The following is a 24,815-nucleotide window of genomic DNA, read 5'->3' on the forward strand; positions in this document are numbered from 1 at the left end:
GCCAGGCTGGGTCCTATATAAAGGCTGCCTAGCAGAGGCAAAGTCAGTGACTCCCTGACTAGTGAGGGAGGACTAGCTCTGGAGCTAAGGAGCAGCACCTTGGACAGAGCAGTGCTGGGCAGGCTTGGGGAAGTGGAGCGGGACTACGGCCCAGATACCTGTCAGGCTGTGGCCCTTGCTACAAGGGTCGAGAAGGTGCATAGGGTCAAAGGGGAAGTGGCCCAGGGAAGCTAAGAGGGCAAGAGAGGAGAGAAGGAGGGCAGAGGGAGGCCACCGATGGGGGGCCCCTGGGTTGGGACCCAGAGTAGTGGGTGGGCCTGGGTCCCCCCTTCTACCCTGGCATTGCCCCTGGCCACCAAGGAGATTGACCAAGACAGACTGTGACCTGCCCTAAGATGAGGGGCCAGATTCTAGAGTTGTGGCTGGTCACCGAGGCAGGGCAAACAAGTTAACTGTTACTGTTAACTACACCCCCTCCTCCGCCAGAATGGGGTGAGACCAGAGTAGTGGGCACTGCCAGAGGGCAGTGTCCTGAAGCGGATGAAGACTGTCCTGAAGAGGATGCTGACGATCAGGGAGAAATGCGGATTCCCAGGACAGCAGAGCAGAGACAATGGGCGAGCTACCACACATCAAGGGTGCTCTGCAGCAGGCAAGAGCTAATTCCTGGAGTGAATAGCAGGGGGCGCCAGCAGTGGTGAGTCGAACCCCGTCACAGGGAGCATGAAATTGAACCTAGGTCTTGAGTCCCAGACAAATGCCCTACCACTGGATCAGCCTTTCTTTCTTGAGGATATCTATGTTTTAATGTGTACGTGTAACTTGTTTAACCATATTTGGAAAAACCCACAAAAAAGTATCCATTCACATTCCTAGACATTGTTGGACATCATAATCTTTAAAATGCCATTAGACACAAAGATAAGGTGATGAATGACTAGCAGAGCTCTAAATGTAGGGTGACCAGATGTCCCATTTTTAAAGGGACAGTCCCATTTTTTGGAACTTTTTCTTATATAGGAGCCTATTACCCCCCACTCCATCCTTTTTTTTCCCACAGTTGCTATCTGGTAACCCTATCTAAATGAGATATGGGTTATGAAATACACAGTTACATCTATATCTAAAATAATCAATATGCAAGGCTGTAAAATGCTATCGCTTTTGTTTGATAAATGGATTGAACTTTTTTTCTTCCCTATCTCTTCCCTCCTTCATTAAATTACATTTTTAAAAATGCTGGCCATGGAAACCTGTCCTCCTCACCGCCTGCTATAATTTTTGCCAAGGGGGAAAAATTAAAAGTGATAGTCATGGTTTTCGATTCAATACAAAAAAAAATAAAGTGAATTTATTACAATGCTTGCTGTTAGCTCCATGTGAAGCAGAGCATAACTGGGGAAATTAACAGGAGCCTCAAGCCAACCCACAAAATTCTCCTATTCCTTTGGCAATACATCTCTGTCCCTATCTATCTTACACAGGTGTTGTGAGGCTTAAAATCAGTTCAAGTCTGTGAACTGCTCTGACATCACTGGATGTAAGGTATTGTATGGGCTAAATATTAGTATTATTATTTAAGTGGTTGTATGATCATAGACTACAGATATGCTAATTCTTAGCAATAGGGCCCTTCTTTCCTTAGCTCAAACAACAACTGGATTGGCTTACTTTTCACTTAGGAGAAAGGGATTCATTACACCTTATCTGCATTTAAGGGATATAACAAAATAGAATTCCTGTATGTGAGCAGCACTTATTACTTCATAATATACTAGCATGAAGCTTAATTAAGTAAGTTTCTAAACTTCACCAGTAGGAGGCAGTAGTTTACTTTTTAGTTTGTTTTGTTTGCTTGAGAAATAGTAATTTACTTGGGCATATACTCTACTCTCAGTCTTTACACATGGCCACTTTGGACTTCAAATAGTTTGAGCTCTAACTATATTTTCTACAACCGTTATAACATTCCACTGCATTCCAAAATAAGAACTTTGTTTCAAATTTTATCAGATTTAACATTTCGTCATTTATTTATTTTTTAATCAGATACTTTAAACAAGTACCTCTTTCACTTTTCTATTTGTTTCCTAGCACCCAATATCAAATGGCCTAAATTGTCCTGAGAGATGTTAAATGCAAATTTCATAACTAAATTTAGAATTAGATTAATTTATTGTCATCAATAGAGCATAAAGCAAAAACTACCAAGCTAGTGAAATAGTTATTTGACCTTTAATAGCAGAGTTGCATACAATGCTTTGGATCCATGTGTGGAACTTCCACTGCTTTCAATAGGAACTATGTTGCTATTGAGACGTGTATGGTTCCAAGTGTGTAGGGGAAAAAAAATAGTTTCAAGGTAGTACCTCCCCTGCCCCACTGAAGGAATCAACATTACCACAGAATTCATCATTCAGGTATTATTTTTCATGTATACCCTTCAGCTTTATATAAAGTCTTATTTCAACAGCTTGTTTTGGCAGACTGGCACATCTGTAAACGAAGATACTTACAGGTCCTGTTATTTGAGATGCACTCTCAAATTCATCAGCATCCTCCATCAGTGTTTCCACCTCAGGCACTGAAACTGTTCCAAAGAAGTAGAAAAGTAGTAATGCACATTCATCTAATTAATTGGAGCATAATTAATCTCAGAGAAAATAAAACCTGTAAATTAACTGCCAGGATGGTAAATGTGACTACAGAACAAGTGTTGGGTTTAAGTTATACTTTGTATAGATTTTAATGCGTGTCTAGGTTTGTGCTCAGTTACTGTGCATGAATAATGGCTTGGTAGAATGTGGGAGAGTATTTCTAAATGGATTAGGGTGACAAATAACTAAGTACAGCTGCCAAGATGTCTGTAGCTTATTTTTATTATTAGTTTAGCTATTAAAACAAAATCCTGCTTGTCCTTTAGTGTGTACAGTAGCACAGTTAAGCAGCTTTAATTTAATTAAACCAATTTAGACTCCCACTGGAATGCTGTTAAAACAAAACATCCTGGGAAAACAGAAGTGCTAGCAGTCTTAGAGGGCAACATTCAGAAACCTCAAAGTACAGTATAAGAATTGTTTTCCATTAAGACACTAGTGTTGTTAGAAATTAAATTATAGGCTGAATTCTGCATGGACTTATATCCCACATACTCCTCTCTCCTTCATTAATTTCAGCTCTGAATTTGGCCATAACAGTCTCAGATGAAATAATATGCACATGTTTAAAACTAAGCACAGCTACCCTACTTATGCTAATACTTAACATCCCTCATTTAAATACTTTTTCCAATACATCAGAATGCCAACCTGGAAATTTTTAATATCTACTGCTTACAGGAAAAGAGTTTATGGAACATTCATTATAGCCTTTTTAAACAAACACTCCTAGTTAGAAATCATTTGTTGGTTAATTACATAAAGAAAATAGAAACCAATAATTTATATGAACAGGGAATTGTAATTTTCACAACAAAGAATTCTTTGTATAATAGACAACTAAAGTTGATTAAACTCACTAATTACACTATATCACACAACATAATCTGTATCCCTAACACAATAAACCTATAAATACCACATATATATGTTGCTGTACAAAGTATGTATTATTTTTGTTCTTTTCAGAGTGTTTCAGTTAAAATTGCCAAATTCCCTCCTGTACCTTGGACATTTATGCAGCTAAGTGACATATCATGAAGAATCTCATTTTACATTATACTTGTATCAACTGCAGCAATATTTTAGCACTAGATGCTGCCCATAACAACCCATGCTCTTTATTTCTTTCGCATTAGCAATTTGTTCTCTAGTACAACTCTTGTATTTGATTCCCCATGAAAGCATGCACTGACTACAAAGATATGTTTCAATTAAATATATTTTTTCATTAGTTTTCACATTTAGGGCCTTTTCTCCTTGGTTTCATGGGGACTTCTTGCAGAGTAAGGTGCACTTCTTTACATGGAAGGGCCAGAAGCAGTTGTTAAGTGAATGCTGTAAATTGCTGCAGCAGTTCCTCAGTATTCGAGTTGAAAAATCACAGGCTGGGGAGAGGGAAGGGAATATTGCTCCCCCAACAGCAGATAGCGTTGTGGAAGCAAAGGGACTCATGTGGTCCTGCTGCAGGGCAGACGAGGGATGCTTTACAGAGTGTCTTTACCACCATGGACCCCAGCTGGGGACATTCCAAAGAAAGAGCAGAGGCTCGGGTAGTGAATCCATGGTAAGGGACTGGACAGACCTGTGTGTGTGTGTGTGGGGGGGAATCTGCTTCTCCCCATCCCTAACCTCCATGGAAATTCCTGTAACATAACCTAGGGACACTCAGGCTGTTTGCTATGAGCAGTATTTGGTACTGAGCTATTAAATTCCTCTGCTTATCATTTTTAGTGAAGATATATGGTTCCATGCAGAGAAAAGAGTTGATTTATAACAAATTACAAAAGTCTTGTATTCTAAAATCTTAATACTGAGGGTCTGATTCTACTCTATCATTTAACATTAGATTAGATCCATTTAATTCAACAGGGTTACACTAATGTAAAACAACGTAGTAGAAATCAAAATTAGGCCCTGAATTCCCAGTGAACCTAGTTTAGTGCCTGATGCTGCAGCTTTTACTCACATAAAAGTTGGCTGAATTGCATGATCCAGGATTACTCATGCATATGGGTTGCTAGACCAGATAGTTAGCTAATTAATTCTGAACCCAATACATTCTAAAATGCAAAAGAGCTGTACTCCAGATCTAATAACTTATCATGCCCACTAACTAAGTAGCAGATCACTAGCCAAAAACAAAGGCATGCACTTTAATTTTGCTAGGCATCTGTGCACAAGCACTGTGCTTGTGTATTCTGAACCAACAGTTATCAGCATTTCTCAGTATATAAGTATTCTCTCAGCAGGGACTACAGCATGATTAGTAGTGATAACTAAGAACAGAAAATAAACAAATTACATTGGACAAGCCTGATTTTAAAAAAAAAACTAGCAGAAAGGTTTATCTTACGATGCATTCTCATAGGACGTAACTAAAAATTGGAAACGTAATAGAATAGCTGTGCTTGGTATTACAGGAGTTTTCCAACAGTATTTAAAAGATTTTCTGTTTGGAGATGATTATTACCACATATACAATACCAACTGCAGGGAAATATAAGATATACAGAAATCAGGCTGTACTCTAAATATAGTAAAGATTGATCGGCTAGGCAGCTATGAGTTTCATGCCTATTTCTGGATTGTGCCTATTTATGAAAGTCATTTTTCAATCAAAATATATTGCTAGTCAACACTTTAAGAGAAAAAAAAACATTTTAAGAAGGGAATATTTTGCCCAGGGAATGCCACATGAGGCAGAACATTTCTGAGAGCCCCTTGTTAAAATTTTGGCAGTACATCACTGCTGCCATCTCTCCTCTTCCCTGGAGGCAATATTTTTTGTCTATCTAGGTAGCAAGTTGTTAGTGTGCAGCTCCTCAGCTGCAAGAGGCAGATGTGTGTGGGGTAAGGCTGGGGTCCCTGCTCCACTAGCCTGCCTACTACTGAGGAAACCTGCTCCCTTCTCTCTTTTAAATATCTTTGGGGAGGAAGCACAGGATTTGGGGATGTCCTCAATTCCTCCAAATGCCCATCAGATGCAGGAGTCTCCATCCCATAGCAGGAGTGTTTTGTCATAGACTTTAAGGCCAGAAGGAATCAACATGATCATCTAGTCTGACCTCCTGCATGTTGCAAGCCACAGAATCTCATCCACCCTCTCCTATAATAGACCCATAACCACTGACTGAGTTACTAAAGTCCATGTTGCCCACCTTCTGATGCTAGCACTAGGCACAGTAGCCCCACCTGGCACACATTCCAAAACGTTCAATAAAAGAAATCGACTTTGGGGAAAGACTCAAGTGAAATCTACTGTAGATAATATTGTAAGACTTATGTTAATACTTATGGGTCCAATGGAGATATCATTCTGCGACAGCATGGCAGAGTGCATTTTTGTTGGGGCAAGGGTGTTTGGGAGGGGAAAATGAGGGCTAACCTCCAAACAAAAGCTTAATTCACTATTCAGTGACACATACTCAATTACAAACATTGACACTCACTGTTTGCAAAATGAGGGTGAGGAATGGAGCAATAATTTAAGACTATCCAAATATCAGCAGAAGATTTAGGTTGCTATTGTCTCCAGGAGGGCAGACATTATACAGGAGGGAAGACATTCAGTGAAATAAGTAAAAGTAGATTTGTTACAGTCCACAGTAGTTCAGTTTTGTTTTTATTTACCAGGCTCAAAAATGGCTTAACTGATGGGGGACTGATAAAATCCAAAAAGATCCACATCAAAGTTGTTTACATCTAGACATTTTGTACCCAAAAAACTGTTCCAATCTGAGAGGCTACCTCCTTCCCCATGACATAACTGCTGTAGCTGAGATCAAGCTAGACCCCCTTTGGTATGAAAGTGAGAGGCCTGCTGGCAGAACATTCACAAGAAGGCCCATTTCCACAGGCATTTTCCCCATCCCAGCCCAAAATAGCCCAAAACTTGCCCCGGGCACATAACAAAGCCCATATGTTGGTGTGGGAATTAGAGGAGGGCTGACACAGTTGGAGGCAGGATTTCTCTTTGGAGGAAAATGTAGGTTGCCTGCTGATCAGCATGATCTCAATGCACAACCCTGATCACAGAAGTACTACTGATCTTTTGAGTTATTGCACACCTCATTTTTATTGTCAAGGGTGATCAGTGCTGGACAAGCACTCTTTGGTGTGGAGTTTAAATCTAAATGTATGTATTTTTTTACTACAATATATTATTTGACCCCACTATTTCTTCACTATTTTTTGCTGTGAAGGGCAGCGACACATATTGTATGACTTACCATTGGAATCCGATGCCGCTTGCTCGGTCATCTGAGACACTAGTGAGACATCCTCTGCGGTTTCTGCCAAGTTATCTCCTTGCAGTCTAAATGGAGAAAAAACATGTATGTAAACATTATAGAATATAGATTTCTGAACTGTTCTTTCTGAATTGACCTGTGGATATGAGACTGAGGTAGTTTATTCCTGGCCATATCTAACCACCTAACATTCCAAATATTAAAGGACAAGGTTAGCTAGAAAATAGATATTTAAGATTCAAACATGCAAACTTTCATTATCCACAACATTATAGCATTCTGTGATAGGGTCTATCAGGCCTTCTCTGCCCCCTGCTTGTGCTCTTGGTGCCCTGACACCTCTGTGCAAGGAAAATCTGTTCAGACTGGCTACCAACAAGACTTAGTCCTCCAAAGCCTAGAAGGGGCAGGAAACACTGACAATCGGGAGCTAGCTGGCCAGATAAGGAGCCTTGCCTGGGTCTTCTCGGGGGTGGGGGGAGGGGCAGTTCTGAGTGAATGTGGGACAGAAGAGGAGCTCCTCAGTGCTAACCCAGAGGCAAGATCAGAGCCTTGCCTTCAAGGACCACCACTAAGTGCTTTTCTTTGAGTTTTGTTTCTTTATTTAAAGGCACAGAAAGCCAAATTAAGAATTTTTATTATTGTTACTTGACTGTTTAGAGATTGATGCCAAACTGATGGCACAGCCCACCTAGTTTCAAGCAGGCAGCCAAAACTTGTGGACTAAAGCAGGGAGCGCCTGCAATGCAATGCGTGGCTCTGAAGGGAACACTACAGAATAGCCCCATCTAGCACACATTCCAAAATGTTTAATAAAAGAAACCGACTGTGGGGAAAGAGTCAACCGAAACCTACCATACATAATTTTGTAAGACCTGTGCTAATATTTATGGGTCCAGCGGAGACATCCTCCAGCTGAGGATCTTACCTTCAAATGTCTTGATATGCTATTAAGTGCTTAATGTGAATTTTTATAACCCATTTAAACCAATCAGAAGCATCTCTCTATCTGTATTAGAGAGACAAGGTGGGTGAGAGCTTGAAAGTTTGTCTCTCTAACCAACAGAAATTGATCCAGTAAAAGATATTTCCTCCCCCACTTTGTCTCTCTAATATCCTGGGACAGACATGGTTACAGCGCCACTGCATATTTTCAGTTATACTTTTACAGAAGAGAATGTGTGTAAAAGCACCTTCTTTTTTCAGTTTCCTATGCTTTCCTCTTTACATCTGCAGATTGCAATGAGTGTCTCAGCAGCACTTTTTAGGAATAAGTGCCCTTCTTGCTTATGTTTCTAATCAAGTGCTTAGATGAGTCCCACTGGCCCTCTTCAGGCTCCTCTGAACCCTGAGTCTTGTTTTCATCCTTGGGTGGTAATTTGTAGCACTTAATCTCATATAAATGTCAATTACCTATAGTTCATTTTAAATAGTGATGTTTATTAGAACATGGAGAATATTAAAAAACAAATTTAAATTGAATGAATTTAGCGGAGTCTATGAACTACAACATTCTAGCTCACTGGAACAATTAACCCATCACTGGATGTTTCTTAGTTAACCTTCTCCTATCCAGGTCAGTAAGTAATTGGCTACTGCTGCATGGATGCTGCCCTATTAACCCCCTTGTGCCCACTGCCCCTTTCCTGGCTGGCTCCCCCATGCAGGCACTCACTGAAACTTCCCGTCCACCTCTCTGGATGATGAGGGTAAAGTTCTGACTAGTCCTCTGGTTTAGGTACTGGTGCATGAGCCAGCCCCATGGCAGCAGCATGGAGGAGCAGTGCTGGTGCCCTGCCTCCCCTCCCGTCCATCATGACAGGGGATGGGGACGGCAGCAAGACCAAACTTGAGTGAGTGGCATTGTGATCTGGTGCACAGGGTCACAATGCCACTCACGCTATCCTCCCTCCACTCCAGCTACCCATGTGCCTAGGTTGCCTATGCCTTAATCTAACCATGTATAAATCCATCCTGCAGGACTGTACTAAATGGTAATAAGACACTGGTTACTGACACAGAAGAAGGTACTAAGCACACTCAAGTGGCTCTCCTGTCCTAACTCAGAGGGCAGCTCTTCCAGGGCTGGCAGTCAACTAGGAACAAGTTCAAAGATGCTGATGTGGCTCAGCCAGGGAGAAGCACGCCTTCCCAACAATAATCAGGGAAAAGATCGATCCATCGGGAAAAGATCGATCCATCAACAAAAGCATCAGCTCTCTTTGCATCAAACTGACACTCACCATCCACACACACTTTAGTCATGCACTCTGATCAGGAGGATATCCACCCACCAGGGACCAGAAGTGAAAGATGTCCTGGGTCCCCAACTTCAAAAAAAACAACAACAACAACAACACAGCCTGTCCATCCCTCTCCTTCCCTGCTGGAATCACATAAGGGTAATCACTATGACCCACCTTTTTATAGATATTTAGGCATTTCCCCACTCAGCATTGCAATACCTAACTGATAGGAATCTGAGAGAAAGATGTTTAATAGCATTTAGGTACCTAAAGATGCAGATAGTGTGTGTGTGTGTGTGTTCCCCCCCCCCCCCAAAAAAAAGTCTAGGTGCCTACCTGCCATTGATTTCAATAGGAGTTGAAGACCTAAGCGCTTTTGAAAATTCCACAAGCCCTATGTCTAACTATTGAAAATCTAGCCCTACGTCTCACTTTCAGAAGTGACTTAGGTACTTAGGCTCCTAAGTTCCAATAACTTTCAATGAGACTTAGGTGCCTAAATCAGTTAGGTTGATCAGAGCAAAGATCTGGGCCCCTAATTCTAGGGCTGTAGTAATTCCTATTTCCTGAGCAATCCCAGCAATGGGGCAAGGAGAAGCAACATGAGAACAGGGAATAGGGTTGATCAAAGGCAAGTTTGCTTGACCTTCACATCACCAACCAAATAGCTCTGCTTCTCCTGCCCAAAGGAGTAGATGAGTTGTCCACTTTACCCCTTTACACAATGAACTGATTTTGTTCACAGATGGGCCACATGTGTATTGTCCTATGCTATCTCTTAGGACATATGCCCCTTAGAAAGGTACACAAGGTCTCTGCTCAGGACTAAATAGCAATTCTGAGAACCATTCCATAAGAGTTTTTGTATGGAAAAATCCTGTATTTGGCATAATCTGGATTTCATTCCAGCATGCAACAATGTATTTATTTAAATATATCTGATGTTGATATATATTAAAATGGATTTTCATTTTGTAAAATTAAATATACACTAGATTTACCAAACTCTTCTTAAAAGGTTAAAAATCACACAGCTCCTACACATCTTCATTTATTGAGCATTGGGATTAAATAGATTATTTTAATGTGTGCCTTTTCCTCTACAGAATGCAAATATTTTGTTGCTAGACCAAAAACATTGTCTTTTAAGTGTTGAAATATTTTCCCTTTGTCTTGAGGTCTCAAGTTTTTGTTTTTTTTCCCCAACGTTGTTTATTGACTTCATTTTCTATTTCACAAATGTTCATTTGTTTTTTTAAGTGGTTTTGGTAAACACAGGTGACATCCTTAGACAAAGCTTTAATTTTTATTGTACATCTCAAAATACTGAATCAGACTACACAGATCACAGATGAACTCTGTCTCAGTTCCTCCAAGAGAGCATTTCTATCTAATCTACTTTATTTCTTTGCATTTTTAAGTGATGTTCCCATAGTATTTAGATGTCACACACTAAATTATGAGTAGCATCACATTTTAAAAAAAGGATCAGACTTGTTACTCCTTTCTTGATTGATGTTGCTTTCCTGTTGATCTATTCTTGCTGAATATCTTCTAGGGGGAGCTATGTTGCATCATGCTGCAGCTGCCATTAGCATGGGAAGCACTGCACAAAGACTTCTGTTAATTCTTTAAGATCTGATACTGCAGAGGCGTTGGCATGCACAGACCCTTGATTTTGCATGCAGTTCCACTGACTCTGATTCCACACAGAAATCAGGGTAAAATTTCTTTAGAATAGATATCTTAAGCCCTGATTCTCCTTTGCCTTTCATCTTGCATAGTCTTTTACACCAGTGCAAAGAGGATATAAAATAGTACCAGTCTGATTTGGTAGTATTTTACAATCCCTTTGCACTGATGTAAATGACGACATGTATGCAGGGCAATAGAGAATCAGGCTTCTTCTCTACAAAGCATCCAGAAAGTGAGGAACCCAAAACTAGTAAATACTTCTGAAAATTCTGGTTATCTGACGGTGTGTCCCTTTAAATCTAATTCAGGTAACAAGACCTTTCTGAAATAACTGGCTGCCCTCTAGTGTTATGTGTTATTTTCTTTAATGTGGGTCAACACTTGATTCCTAATATCTAATATTTTCCCATATCCACACTATCTGAACAGTGATCTCCTACAGTAGAGGTGATCAGTATAGTTTTGTGAAATCATCTGCATTTAGGTCTCCTAGAGAGAGAAATGTAGATACTTTTACTGAATCTAGGCATGCAATACCATTTCCTTGGGCCCAGTTGTTGTCTCTGCTAAAGCATATGGCGGTGAGGTGGGGGAGGCATTCCTTAAGCATCTTACTCTAACCTTTATCTATCCAGAACCAGAAGATACCAACCTGGTGCTACTATCTCCCCTGCCTCTCCTGGAACCCAGCAGAGGAAGGGTTCTGGAAGTTAGCCTGGAGGCAAGAAGGAGTGGGAGTCCCTATACTTTATGGCTACATCCCCTGGTCAGCCTGGAGATTTCTGTGCAGAAATGACAGTGTTATTGCTATGCCAAACTGCTGTGTTAAGCTTAACTCCTATGGAGCCCCTATACAGATGCAGCTGCAGATGGTGTAAACCAGGGCAAGATTTGGCCCAAAGAATTTATTCAGAAGTTGTAAATTCTGAACTGCAGCATATACAGTAATTTCTATAAATTTACAAGAATTATTACTTCTCAGATTATGTACAGCTAAAGGCCCAGTCCTGCAGTACTTACTCAAGCAAAAGTCCCATGGATTCCAGGATCAAAGTTTGCCTGAATAAGGACTACAAGATCAGGCCTGCTAGTTACACTAGATACATGAGTATGAACAGGCATGAAGGTGAATCAGTGCAATACAGCCCCCCTGCACATTTAGAAAATAAGGTGATATAAAAACAGAAGTAAAAATGTTAGAAGTGTTTCAATGCGGGAATGTAGCTATCAAAATTCCCCATGTCCACATCAGAGGAAGGAAAGACCAATTCAAAACATTAAGTCCAAAGTTGTAATTAGAGCACCTTTTTATCCACCACTTTGAAAAACTTCTTTTCACACTCCTAAAACTAAATAAATCTAAAAGCACAGTATTTATTTGAAAAAGGCAGTGATTAATGTAAACAATGAGAGAAATGAGTTTCCTTTTAAAATCCAATTATGAAAATATTTCTTTTGACTTCCTATCTTCTGAAAGGGTGATACTTTCTATAAATGTTTCTGACACTTACACAGTATATAATATTGCTGAAATGCTGAAAATATATTTGCATATAGGTGCCCTCTTATCTACAGTGCTAATTATTCTCTCGGCATTGACTGACACACTAAAATTGTACGCGATTACTTCAAGCAAGACTTTTTTTATAATCTTATATAAAATTTACCCTACAAAGTGAAAAATTAATCACCACAACCATGGAGGTGACACACAACTCCACACTATAGCCCTGATTCAGCAAAGCACTTAAATCAATGAAATTATTTGCATGTTTAAAGTTAAGCGCATGCTTAAATGCTTTGCTGAATTGGAGCCTCTGAATTTAGGGTCAAATTCTTTAAGATCTAGACTGCAACAGGAGCATTCATGTTATCAAAACAGAGTGCAGTTGGATATTAAACTGACCAGGTGCAACTGCCTGAGATGCAGCCTCTGCTCAAATGTGTACTGCTAAGCTAAAAGGAAAAACTGAGATTCCTTGAATTATGTTGCAAACACTCCTACAGATGAGACTGTTGGGAGTATTCTGCACAGAAATTAGTTTTGGCTAATACAATACAAAATTATTGTTTCTATGAAATCTCACTGGTAATTCCTGCGTGGTAGAAACATCCCAAAATGCATTGTTCTGTGATATCACAACTACCAAAAGTCACATTGCAACACCTGCGATGATAGATGTCAGAGATGGAAAAGACCTCAGAATTATTGATTTAATCTCCTTACAAGTACAGGAGCCAGTCCCCTAAGAAGCATCAGATATTAAACTGCTACTCTAGTTCCTTTGTTGCAAACCAAAAAGAATTAATATTTCATCTTAGTTCCATTCTCAAGATGGCAGGATATACTAGGGGGATTTCACAGAGATTAAATTATATTTTGTTTTTCAATTAGTTAATGGCCTAGATAGTGGGGGCATTATGAATATGCAGTTGGGATAACTCACTCTTAAATTTAGATCTATGGTTCCCCTTTTCTATTGGATGAGATCCATGCCTCTTTGGCTGCACATAGTGTGCTGGCCCAGCTGAAGGAGGCTGAGATCAGAGAAAACATCTCTTGATAATGGAACATCCAATTGCCAGCAAGAATCAAAACATCTAGCCCAGTATCTTGTCTTCCAACAGTGGCCAATGCCAGGTGCCCCAGAGGGAATGAATGAAACAGGCAGTCATTAAGTGATCCAGTCCATCGCCCATTCCCAGCTTCTGTTATAGTCTTGGGTTTGCATAAGTCCTTCCCTTCCGGACTCAAACAAGTCCCAATCCCAGTCCCATCCCATAACTGTGTACTTAAGTAATAAAAATACTTTGCTGTTAAGTACTGTTTCCGTCATGTTTTTTCACTCAAGACTGTGTTTGAATGGGATCTTACGGTCCTTGTCCTGGACCGCTGAGTCACGCAGCAGAGGAATCTGTATCCGTCCTCCTCCGCCACAAGGCCACATAGCCCCGCACACAGAATCCCAAAAAGGAGGGATGGCAGGCTCCGTTGAAACAAGCAGTCCGGCAATGCGGACCGCTGTAGGAGCAGGAGCCTGTCATTCCTTGAGTTTAGAGGCGGTCTTTACATCAGCGGACACCCTACCCACCACAGTCTGCGTTCCAGTTTCAACCCTTTAACGAAAAGTCATGAATAAAGAAACCTCTCCTCAGTAACAGTGTGACATGTATTTTATTTTTACACGTGTCTTGGAAGTGGGGGAAACGGGGAGAACGGGGTATTTAACCGAAGAGGAGAGTCAACAGTAACTGGGTAAAGAAACAGGGGCAGGTTCAGCTTCTCTGTAAAGAAACTGAACAGTCACAGGTCACGCTGCTCGCTGGTATTTGAAGAGTTCCTTGTCGCTGTCCCAGGCGCCTGTATAGGGCTTCATGAGCAAGTGCATTAGCGGGCAGGCTGGGTCACCGAGGATCACTATAGGCAAATGCACATCCACAACAGTTATTTCGTGGTACGGGAAGAACCTACCTTCCAGCAGGCGTCTGAGCAGCCCACAGTTCCTGAGAACACACGCATCAGGAACCTTGCCCGGCCATCCGACGTTCATGTTGGTAAAACGTCCCCTATGGTCCCCCAGTGCTTGCAGAACCATTGAAAAGTAGCCCAATTTCTCAGCAGCTGAATGTGGAAGAGGTGGACGATAAAGTGCGAGGAGGAGAAAACGGCGAGGATCGCAGCAGGCTCCATGTTTGCAGTGCTGTGGCGTCCACGCTGTCACTGACCAGAAAAGTGCACGAACAGATTGCCCGCAGGTGCTTTCAGGGAGGGAGGGAGTGAGGGCGTGATTGACGGTTCAATGACGACAGTTACCCAAAACCACCCTCGACACATTTTTTCCCCCAGCAGGCATTGGGGGCTCTACCCAGCATTCCAATGGGCAGCGGGGACTGCGGGAACTGTGGGATAGCTTCCCACAGTGCACCGCTTCCAAAGTCGACGCTGGCCCCGTGAATGTGGACTCAAATTCGAATTAGTGTATTTAGTATGGATACACAAATTCGACTTCATAAGGTCGAATCCACAAATTCGAACTAAGTTGATTCGAAATAGTCTTGTAGTGTAGACAAGGCCTTGGACTCGTCACTGAGCTACTCTAAAATGGGGGTTTCTAACATCTTCCAATCCACGGGTCCTCTGAAACTTTTTCAGTGTAAACATTTTACTAGCGAGATTGGCTCATGGACTGCCTGGAACCACCCCATCCCCCATTCTGTTTGCCAATGCACAAATGGCATCCCAGGGAGAGTTCATCGAGACTCTCAATATAAAAGTTACAAGAAAACATTTAATGCATTATGAAATCTGTGTTCTACTGTTATGTAGCAGCTGGAAAGAAAGAGGAAAGCCACTGCCATATGACAAGTCAGCTCTTCATGGACCACCATTCTGACAGCCATCACGAGTCACAAGTTTGAGAACTGTTGTTACAATCTAATTTCCAGTTCTGATATAGTGTTGGGAATGGTATTTTTATATGCGCAGTGAACTTTGACTTCTTCCTTTTTTGTCAGACAAATTCAGAAGGCTGTTTGTATTTTGCAGAGGGATTTATTTTCCTCATTTTTCATATTAGTTTTAAGGCCTACCTTCAAAGAGAACCTGATCTAGGATTCTGGAGTCTACACTTCTGAGATGTTTCCTTGATGTCGGTTTTTAGAGGGAAACAGCATAGTCTAGTTGACTGAGTATGAGACTGCTATACAGGAATTTCTGAGTATAAATTCTGGTTCTGTCATGCATGCCTAAAGTTAAGTATCTAAAGTATCTAAATCCATATTTAGGTACCAGAGTACATGGCCTCATTTTCACAGTTGTTCAGCTCCCACGACTACCTTGCCCAGCTGTAAAATAAAGCTTATGTATGTCACAAGGTTGCTGTGAGGACTAATTATGTTTTCAAAGTACAGTACATGTATGAACTATAGTACTCTCTAATGAATATAAGAACATCCATATCAGGTCAGACCAAAGTATCATCTAGCCCAGTATCCTGTCTTCCAACAGTGACCAATGCCAGGTGCCCCAGAGGGAATGAACAGAACAGGTAGTCATTAAGTGATCCATTCCATCGCCCATTCCCAGCTTCTGTTATAGTCTTGGCCTTCAGAACATCATCTGGCAAGGAGTTCCACAGGTTAACACTTCCTTATTTACTTTCTCCACACAATTCATGATTTTATAGACTTCAATTGTATCCTCCCTTAGTCGTCTCTTTTCTAAAATGAAAAATCTCAGGCTTATTAATCTCTCCTCATATGGCATCCATTCCATACCCCTAATAATTTATGTTGCCCTTTTCTGAACCTTTTCCAATTCCAATATATCTTTTCTGAGATGGGGTGACCACAGCTGCATGGAGTATTCAAATTGTGGGTGCACCATGGATTTATATAAAGGCAATTCCAACATTGTTTGCTTTTTTGACTCCCACTGCACATTGAGTGGATGTTTTCAGAGAACTATCCACAGTGATGCCAAGATCTAATAATGGTTAAGCATTATTATAATATTATTGGTCTAATCACACTTCTTCCTATCAGGGAAGTGTTTACAAATTAAAGATCCTGATACAGTCATTTTTATAATTTGTGTTTTCAAATACCTATATTTTAGTGTAAATTTCATGTCTCAAATCCCTCAAATCTTTGTTACGAAGGTTTTCTATGACTCTGACAGAGGAACTTTGTCATTATGCGTGAAAGGCAACTGATTACTGTCTAGAAAACTGAAGACTTTATCTTTGTACTGTACATAAACTAATGTTCATTTAAGCTATGGTAAGTTATTGTGAAAGCCCATATTTATTACAATGATTTTAAAACCCTATGAGATCTTTGAATAAAAGACACTACAGAAGCCAGTAACAAAAGTTAGATTTTTCAAAAAGACCTATTCTGTAATCTAACCCTTGCCTCTACAAGAGCAGGATTGTTCATTACAGTACAATCTTCCCTTCTTTCAAATCCTTCCTTTACATCTAAAGTTCTTCTGCAGATCCTTTCAATAATCACTCCATGAGACCTATTTTGTTTTAAGTTTGAACAGTCAGCCAGTGTATCATTTGTTTCCAAATTGCAGTCTGCTTTAATTAGATTACAAACTTCTTGAATCAGATCTTTTCTAATTGTGGGTACAGCAATGACCATGCTGTCAGCAGCACACAATAACTAATCAATTATTTTAATAAATATATGTTGTAGGGCTTCAGCATACCAGGATTAAAGTCCAAGAATGAGATTTTTCAAAGTAGTTTAAGGATTTACACACACCTTCTGATATGCTACTTTGAAAATCTCAGTCTTGATTATAAACATTAGCCTCCTTTTTTTGTGCTCAGAACTTCTGAGGACAGTTTAGGTAAATTTTGATGTTTAGTGCTTGATACTTGAGTGTGTCCAAAAATGTTACTTCGAGACAGCTTGTAAAGGAAACACTCACTTCTTGAGCACCTCCTTGCAGTTGGGTGAGATACTGTAATCTTTTGCCCATTCCTGGCTAGCTGTAGGTTGTCAACTTAACCACCTCGGTTGTCAGAGGCCATGGCCCTCTAGCTGGGTGTCACAGTCAAAATGAACCCCTTAGGGGGTATTAGAGTCTAATAAATAAAACAGTATTTTCCCTCACTAGGGGCTACAGCCCTGACTCTGGGCCCTTTCAATTCAGCCCTTTCTTCAGGCTCCCAAATAAGCCCTGTTCCCTCTCAAGGTTCATGCCACTTTACCTGTGGCTGATGGAAGAACCCAGGGCAGCCCACTACTCCACATAAGAACATAAAAGCAGCCATATTGGGTCAGACCAATGGTTCAGCTAGCCTAGTGTCCTGTCTTCCGACAGCAGCCAATGCCAGGGAATGAACAGAACAGACAATCATCAAGTGATCCATCCTTTGTTATCCACTCCCAACATCTTAGAAACAGAGGCTAGGGACACTCATAGAATGGTGTTGCATCCCTGCCCATCCTGGCTAATATCTTCCAGGAACTTACCTAGGTTTTTTTTTTAACCCTTTTGTAGTTTTGGCCTTCACAACATCCCCTGGTAGAGAGTTCCATGGGTTGACTGCGTTGTGTGAAGAAATACTTCCTTTTGTTTGTTTTAAACCTCAGCCTATTAATTCCATTGGGTGATCGCTAATTCTTGTGTTATGTGAAGGACTAAATAACACTTCTGTAGTAGGAAGACAGCCTGAGACATAAGCCTTTGTATTAGAGGCCTGGTATGAGGCAGTACTTGCTCACTGAATCTGGCAAGAACAGGGCTAATATTGCAGAAATGCATGTTCCTAAGAAATGATAGTCACAAGAGTACTAATGCAAACACATCCCAATATCAAGTGATACCAGAACATCCTGATATCAAGGATGGTATAAAAACATTCTCCAAGGATAACAGGGAACACACTGACCCCTCCAAAAAGATAAGGTCAGGATGACAGTATGTAATAGAGACGTTTAAATCAAACCAAAATGTACAAGGTGATGAGTAATAACTAGCCATGTCAGAGGACGGTAACTATGTCAGAGGGGCAGTACTAATTTGTTTGTATCGGGGTATAAAGATGTATCTCAGAGGGAGTATCTTTGGCCTAGGGAGGAACGGAAAGTCCTGCCATTCACTGACCTGGTTCACTGTTATGGGCACACATGTATTAGTGATCCGATAGAGTCTGCGGGATACAAGTACTGTGCTTCGTCAACAATAAACCTGGCTGGATGCCTTCATCCCTTAATGGATCTTGTGGTCACTGGGAGGTTCGCTCAAGGTCTGCTGTGCGAGTTATCTGCACACGACTAGGGCAGCACACAGAGAGTCTCCCCTCCAAACATCTAACCGCAACTTCCTTATTCACTTTCTCCACACCAGTCAAGTTTGTATAGTGCAGCCTAGTGGTTGGGCAGGGGTGTGTCAGGTTGGCTTCCTCCTGGGTATTCCTCTTTCTTACTTCATCTCTGCACCCTGCAGTGGTCTGTCGTTTCAGGTCATGTTTTCAAATCCATATATATATATAAATAAAGAGTCCCAGAACAGGGTGATTTGGGATTAAGCAAGCAATCCAGGTCTTCCCCTTGAATCAGGGTCTTATGGTCCAGACTCTTGTATTTTTAAGGTGTCCCCCCAAGCAAGTTCCCCATCAAGGGACAGACCTCCATGGTTGTCCTACTTTATTAGTGGGTAGGGGAGCTTAGGTTCATCCTCTCCACCTGGCTCCAATCCAGGGTCCATTGGTATGCGGCTGCCCCCCCGGATCATTTTCTATCAGTCCCCTCTGTTCCCACAGGGTAAAGAAAGAATTAAACACAAAGATAAAGTATCTAAACTTCAGAGAGTCACAGGTCCCTTCTATGTAGGGTTGATCAGGTCACTAAAGCCACACCTCACGCAGCAAGAGTTCATTCTCAGGAGCTCAGAGTGTTGTCAGCTTACCTCCATTGTCTGCTTGCAAGTGAGCTACTCTGCTCCCCTTTTAAGCTCCTCCTCCAGCCTGTGCATGCCTTGCAGGTGTGGCAGAGTGGAGCTGCCTGGGCCCTTAGCAACTCCATAACTCCTTCCTGTCTTGTGTGAAGTTTGTACTTGCTGGTACAGGTCAGCAGCAGACTACTTCCCCCTTTGAGCAAGGCAGGAGTGGGAAGAGATGGCATGCATAACAGGTGTTTCTTTCTCTGCATTGCTCTTGGGACAGAGCACTGCAACACTACAAGGTTTGTGGCAAACCCAATATCTATCCCTTAGTCTTTATAGTTTTCCATTTGCTAGTGTCAATGCTGGGGATAGCAGACTGTGTGATGGAACTACCTTTCTCTTACTGTCACTCTTCCTCAGAACTTGTTACATTTTATGGAAAAATGGATCATTATTGTCAGCCAAGTCCAGATAAATTCATTGTTTTTGCTGTACTCAGCTCCAGAATATTAGCCCTTGCTACGCTGCATTATTCCATTCTTTTGAAGTGTCAGATATAGCCATGCTGTTCTCAAATGTGCCCAGTATCTAATAGGATAGCTGTTTATACATCATCATTTAGACTGCTCTTTGATAATATCTAATGGGTGCTATATCAATATATTAGAAGAATGGATAGATTGATGGAATACCTTAAGTACCATAGAAAGAGTGAAAAAAAAGAGACTCTGATCCTATAAAGTATCTTCTTAAATTAAACCAAAATCAACACAGCAATATTCCAAGCTCTTCTACATTTTGTCAGAAATGGTGTCACATGTTTGGGTGTGTCATTACTGCTCTGTGTGGATACACAGGCGCTAAAGTTTTATGAACGTAACAACAAAAAAGGAAAACATTAAAGACATAATACATTCCATGATGATATTTCAACAGACATTCAAAGATGTTTAGCTATGAACGAGAACCTGTGATTTAGAGTTTCTTTTTCTCCTCTGATTCCTTTCAGTAGGTTTAAACAGTCTAAATGTTCATTTGCCATTTCTCGCGCTCTCTCTCGGACATTGCAGTGTTGAATTAGAATCTCCCTGAGGCAGACACACACATCACTCAAGGGAGGTCATGGGGCAGAGATCATGGAACAAAGGTCTTTAAAGCCTAAGCTTTCTAATTTTAGGTTGAACAAGAATGTTCAGAACACATTATTTCCTTGTACCTCTCCCTAGCAACCAACCTTACCACACTACTCACTTTGCTCCAGGCTACTCGTTCCTTATATTGACTTGCCTATAATATGCCAAGCTTATTTTATTCTTTGTTTTAAAAACATTCTGATCTCATTTACATTTGTGAAACCATCTCCAAAATCCTGCTCTCAGTTACTGTGGTGTAAATCCAGAACAACTCCACTGAAATCATCAGTGTAAATGTCAGCAAATTATGTTGACCCACTCTGTTTATTCTATTAGCTTATATAATGAAGTAAAATTCACTTTAGTAAAATACGATGCAGCCGTTATACTGAGTGATATGATATGATTATTCTGGGAGAAACAAAGTTCTACTGTCACACTGCCTGCAGAATGACTTACGCCTGGTCTACATTTAAAAGTTTATCAGACTATGTTGGTCAGGAATGTGAAAAAAAATCATACCACTAACTGACATAGCTATGCCGGCAAAAGCCTGAGTGTAAACACAGTTATAAAAAGTCCTTTTGCTAGTAGAGTTTATTTCATTTGGAGAACTGGTATAAGCAATACAGGCAAAGTGTTTTTGTCAAGATAAGCTACGTCTCCAATAGGAGGTTGTGCTGGTATAGCTATATTGGCAAACCTTTTCCTAGTGCAGACAAGGGCTTCACATTAACACAGACAAATTGAAGATTAACAAACTATAAGGAAAAGTGTCTTAGAACTATAATGGCAAAAAATAGATGTACAGAACTGTGAAGTCAATGAGCACTGAGAGCACTTGACACCTCACAAGGTTGGGTCACCAGTGGGAAACTCTACAAAATGCTTCATTGTTGCAATAAAAACAGTGCCATATCTTCTATTTTCATCATGCGCCGTAATTCAGGAAATAGCTCTATTATAAAACAGATCATAAAGATATTTGGATTAAAGCAATACAGGCCACTTAATACAAATGCAAGATCTTCTGATGTTTAGCTGCAAGACTAGAAAAAGTATTGTATAGATGGTTAACAATAGTTTCCTAACAGAATTTTGGAGAGTAATATACACAGTAACATGAGCAGCTTAATCCCTGGCTACTACTTATGATATTTTGATAGGGATTTGTAATTTTTTTAAATAGGTGGTCCAAAATTCTCAAGCAGAAGAGACAGTACTGTTATTGCTGCTACTGGTTTTTCAAGCAGAACTATTTGGTACTGTGGCAGAGCTCTGACCTTGCCCCCGTGGGTCCTGCGCTTCTAGGCGATTTATGCTAGTCTCAGTGGCTCACTGTGACCCTCCACGTAGCCCTTCTCTCTCTAGGGCCAGGGTTACAGTCTACTGAGCCCTTTTAATCATAGACCAGCAAGGAGATTGGTGAGAGAACTCCCACAGTCTCTGTTGTCCCTCGGGGCTTATTTCAGAACAGTTTAGCCTCCTGTCCTGACAGGGGCCTGACTTCCCCTCCCAAGAGATGTTCCTGTAATTGTGGATTGGGGGGAACCCAGGCCCGCCCTCTACTCCGGGTTCCGGCCCAGTGACCCTAATGGTAGCAGCTGTTGGCAGCCAACCTTTCACTGCCAGAGTTGCTACATTTCCCTGGGGCACTTGCCCACAGCTCTCCTGCTTCTCCCTTCTTCACCCTTACCTTAGGGCTCACTTAAAAATGGTTTGAGGGTGTCTTCATTGACCAGTCCTTCAGCCACACTTCCTCTCCTCTGCCTGACTGGAGCGAGCCCTTTTTATAGTATCAGCAGGGCTTTAATTAGAGTCAGGTGGTCACATTAGCTTAATGGCCTCACCTGACTCTTTGCAGGTTAATTAGAGTCAGGTGTTCTCATTAGCCTGGAACAGCCCCTGCTCTGGTCAGTCAGGGAACAGAAAACTGTTAATCCAGTGGCCAGTATATCTGCCTTTTGCTATTCTGCTGTACCCAACTGGCCTAAGTCTATCACAGTACGTACAGTACACACGTTTTGTGCTCGATGCTGATCTTAGGTATACACACACTTTAAATAGGGTTGTTTCACATTGCCTTGCAGCATATACTGTAGTAGTGTAACTGAGTCACAGAAATAACCATTAAAAAGTACTCTGTTTGCAATCTGCTCTCTTTTTACAAATTAAGAACATTATTTTTCAGTTAATTTTTCAAAGATCTGTGTGGACAATATGTTTCCGTGCTATCAATGTTTTATTCAGAGCCATAAATGTTGGTAAAGCTAGAATATTCACTTGCTGAGCAAAAGTTAAACATGGACACGGTCTGAAAAATAACCTTTTCTGTGTGCTATTTGCCTCTTCAAAATGTATGAATGTGGTTCTTTGTGCATTTAAATAAGTACATTCTGCAGCTCTTTCTGAGTAGAAGCAAAAGTGTAAATACGTTTCCCCGAGTAAGGAATCCATAAAGAGAGTGAATTATCTAATCGTTTTACAAGATGGGGAATTAAGCCTTTCTAATAGCAATCTTATTTGCTTCTGGCTTCAAACCATTATCTCAGAGGAGAAAAACTGCAATCTTTGTCAGTCTTTTCAGATTTAGCACTCTTTCTTCTCCTTTTTTTTTTGTTAATAATGCTGCATGAAACTGTTATCCAGCAATTCAGATTCTAGCCAACAAACCTCTCCAAGCTTGGGAGCTCTGTGCCATTTGCCGAGGATGGTTTGCATCCAGCAGACACACTGAGGCTGATGATATTCATCACTAGAGTGATTTAATACAGCATCAAACTGAAAGAGTCCACTGACACTGGCATGAAGAATTAGCTTGCAAGACACATTACAAGGGTTTGACCCTGTAAATTAGAAATGTGTTTCTGATTCTGGGGAGAAAAGAGTAGTGTCTTTTTTGAATTCTACACCTGAGAGAAAGACAGGGTAAAGGGATGACCACTTGCTTCATTTTAAATAAGTCAACCTATTAAGTGAGGCAGAGTGACAAAGAGCAAATAGTATTCTATAAATATGTAACTTTTAAATATGCTTAATAACTGTTTCAAATTGTGCAAATCAGAGCCGGTATATTTTTAAAGAAACAACTCCTCTCTTCTATGCTTGGGTGAATGTGTTTTTAATTTGATATTTAAAGTTTTCTAACTTTCCTTTCAGTTTTATTCCCTCACCCCATCCCACCTGGCCTTATGCTACAAGAAACCATGTTAGAAATATTGTTCAGCTGTGGCTAAGAGAAGATATTGTAAGGAAATATTTATTCACATTATTGTATGTTGTAATGTTCCTTGAGAACAGTCAAAGCCAGGAACTAATCTGCAGTCATTAAAGTTACAGTAGAGTTCCCTCAGAGGCGAATATAGTGCATTAAGTGCCAAATTTCCAAAAATAACCACCTAATAATAACATGCATGTGTGCACAAGAGGCAGTTGCATGCACAATCAAGTAATTGTACAAACTACAAGTGCTTCACATACAACCTATTTGCACAAGTGCAACTTTTACAAATGCAACTTAAATATCCCTTTTTTGAAGATTCAACACTAACTGTCCCAATTATACAGTGAGAATTTTATACCATTTGTATAACCGTATTAGTGCCTCATTTTTATAATGTTAGATGTTGAACTCAACATGCACACATTCATTTTCCATTTTATATATATATATATATATATATATATATATATATATATATATACATACACACACACACACACACACCACCCTTCAAACAAAGTTTCCTTGAACTTTTCTCTTACTGACTGATAATTATTTCTGCCCAAAACAACAACAATTATATCTCACATGCTCAGCTTCAGATTAAATAATATAGTAAAACAAACTCAATGGGAAAAGTTTAATCTCTGAAAATATTATGTAGTACAAGGACATGAACCACCACTCCCCCCATTCAATCTCCTTTCCCTTTTACAGAAAACGAAGCTTCAACTGTAAACAGAGTTTTCTTGACAGCATACAGAATTCCTGATAACACACCATTTTATGGAATTTCTCAGCTGTTTGAAATTGTTGCTGCTGAATTTATCCAGTGGGAAAATCTGGTAATGACTAGGGGAAAAAAATCTGCCTCCTGAGATTCTTGCTGAACCATTGACATAAATCTCATGTCTTATTTGTTTCTTTCCCAGGATATGGCTAGGGTTCTGAAAATAGAGAGACCCAGTCCCTTCTTTTTAAAGGGAAGTTCACAAGGAATTCCCCATGAAATTATTTGAAGCATAGGATTGAAAGTGATTATGGTATCTGGTGCATTTTTCAAGTCACTCTAAAATAATTTGAAAGTAAAGATTATACTCTTTGATTTACAGATAGCAAGATGTTGAACGGTAACACCCATGAGAGTGAGAAAGTGAGCAATCCTGACAGTAAGAAACAAAAGAGCAACACTTCAATATTTTAG

The 24,815-nt window shown here is 40.5% G+C and overlaps 1 protein-coding gene across 5 annotated transcripts in view; it reads right to left on the reverse strand.

The window, feature by feature from the left end:
• Positions 1–24,815, reverse strand: part of C2H8orf34 (chromosome 2 C8orf34 homolog) — a 281,523-nt gene that overhangs the window by 58,775 nt on the left and 197,933 nt on the right. For all 5 annotated transcript variants that reach the window (XM_045002946.1, XM_045002944.1, XM_045002945.1 and 2 more), the window contains exons 9-10: positions 6,890–6,975; positions 2,517–2,590 (exon numbers count right to left, since the gene is read on the reverse strand). In XM_045002946.1, coding sequence (XP_044858881.1) covers positions 2,517–2,590; positions 6,890–6,975 — 160 coding nt within the window. The remainder of the gene's footprint in view (positions 1–2,516; positions 2,591–6,889; positions 6,976–24,815) is intronic.

The sequence above is a fragment of the Mauremys mutica genome, chromosome 2, assembly GCF_020497125.1.
Source record: "Mauremys mutica isolate MM-2020 ecotype Southern chromosome 2, ASM2049712v1, whole genome shotgun sequence".
In the NCBI taxonomy this organism is placed as follows: Eukaryota; Metazoa; Chordata; order Testudines; family Geoemydidae; genus Mauremys; species Mauremys mutica.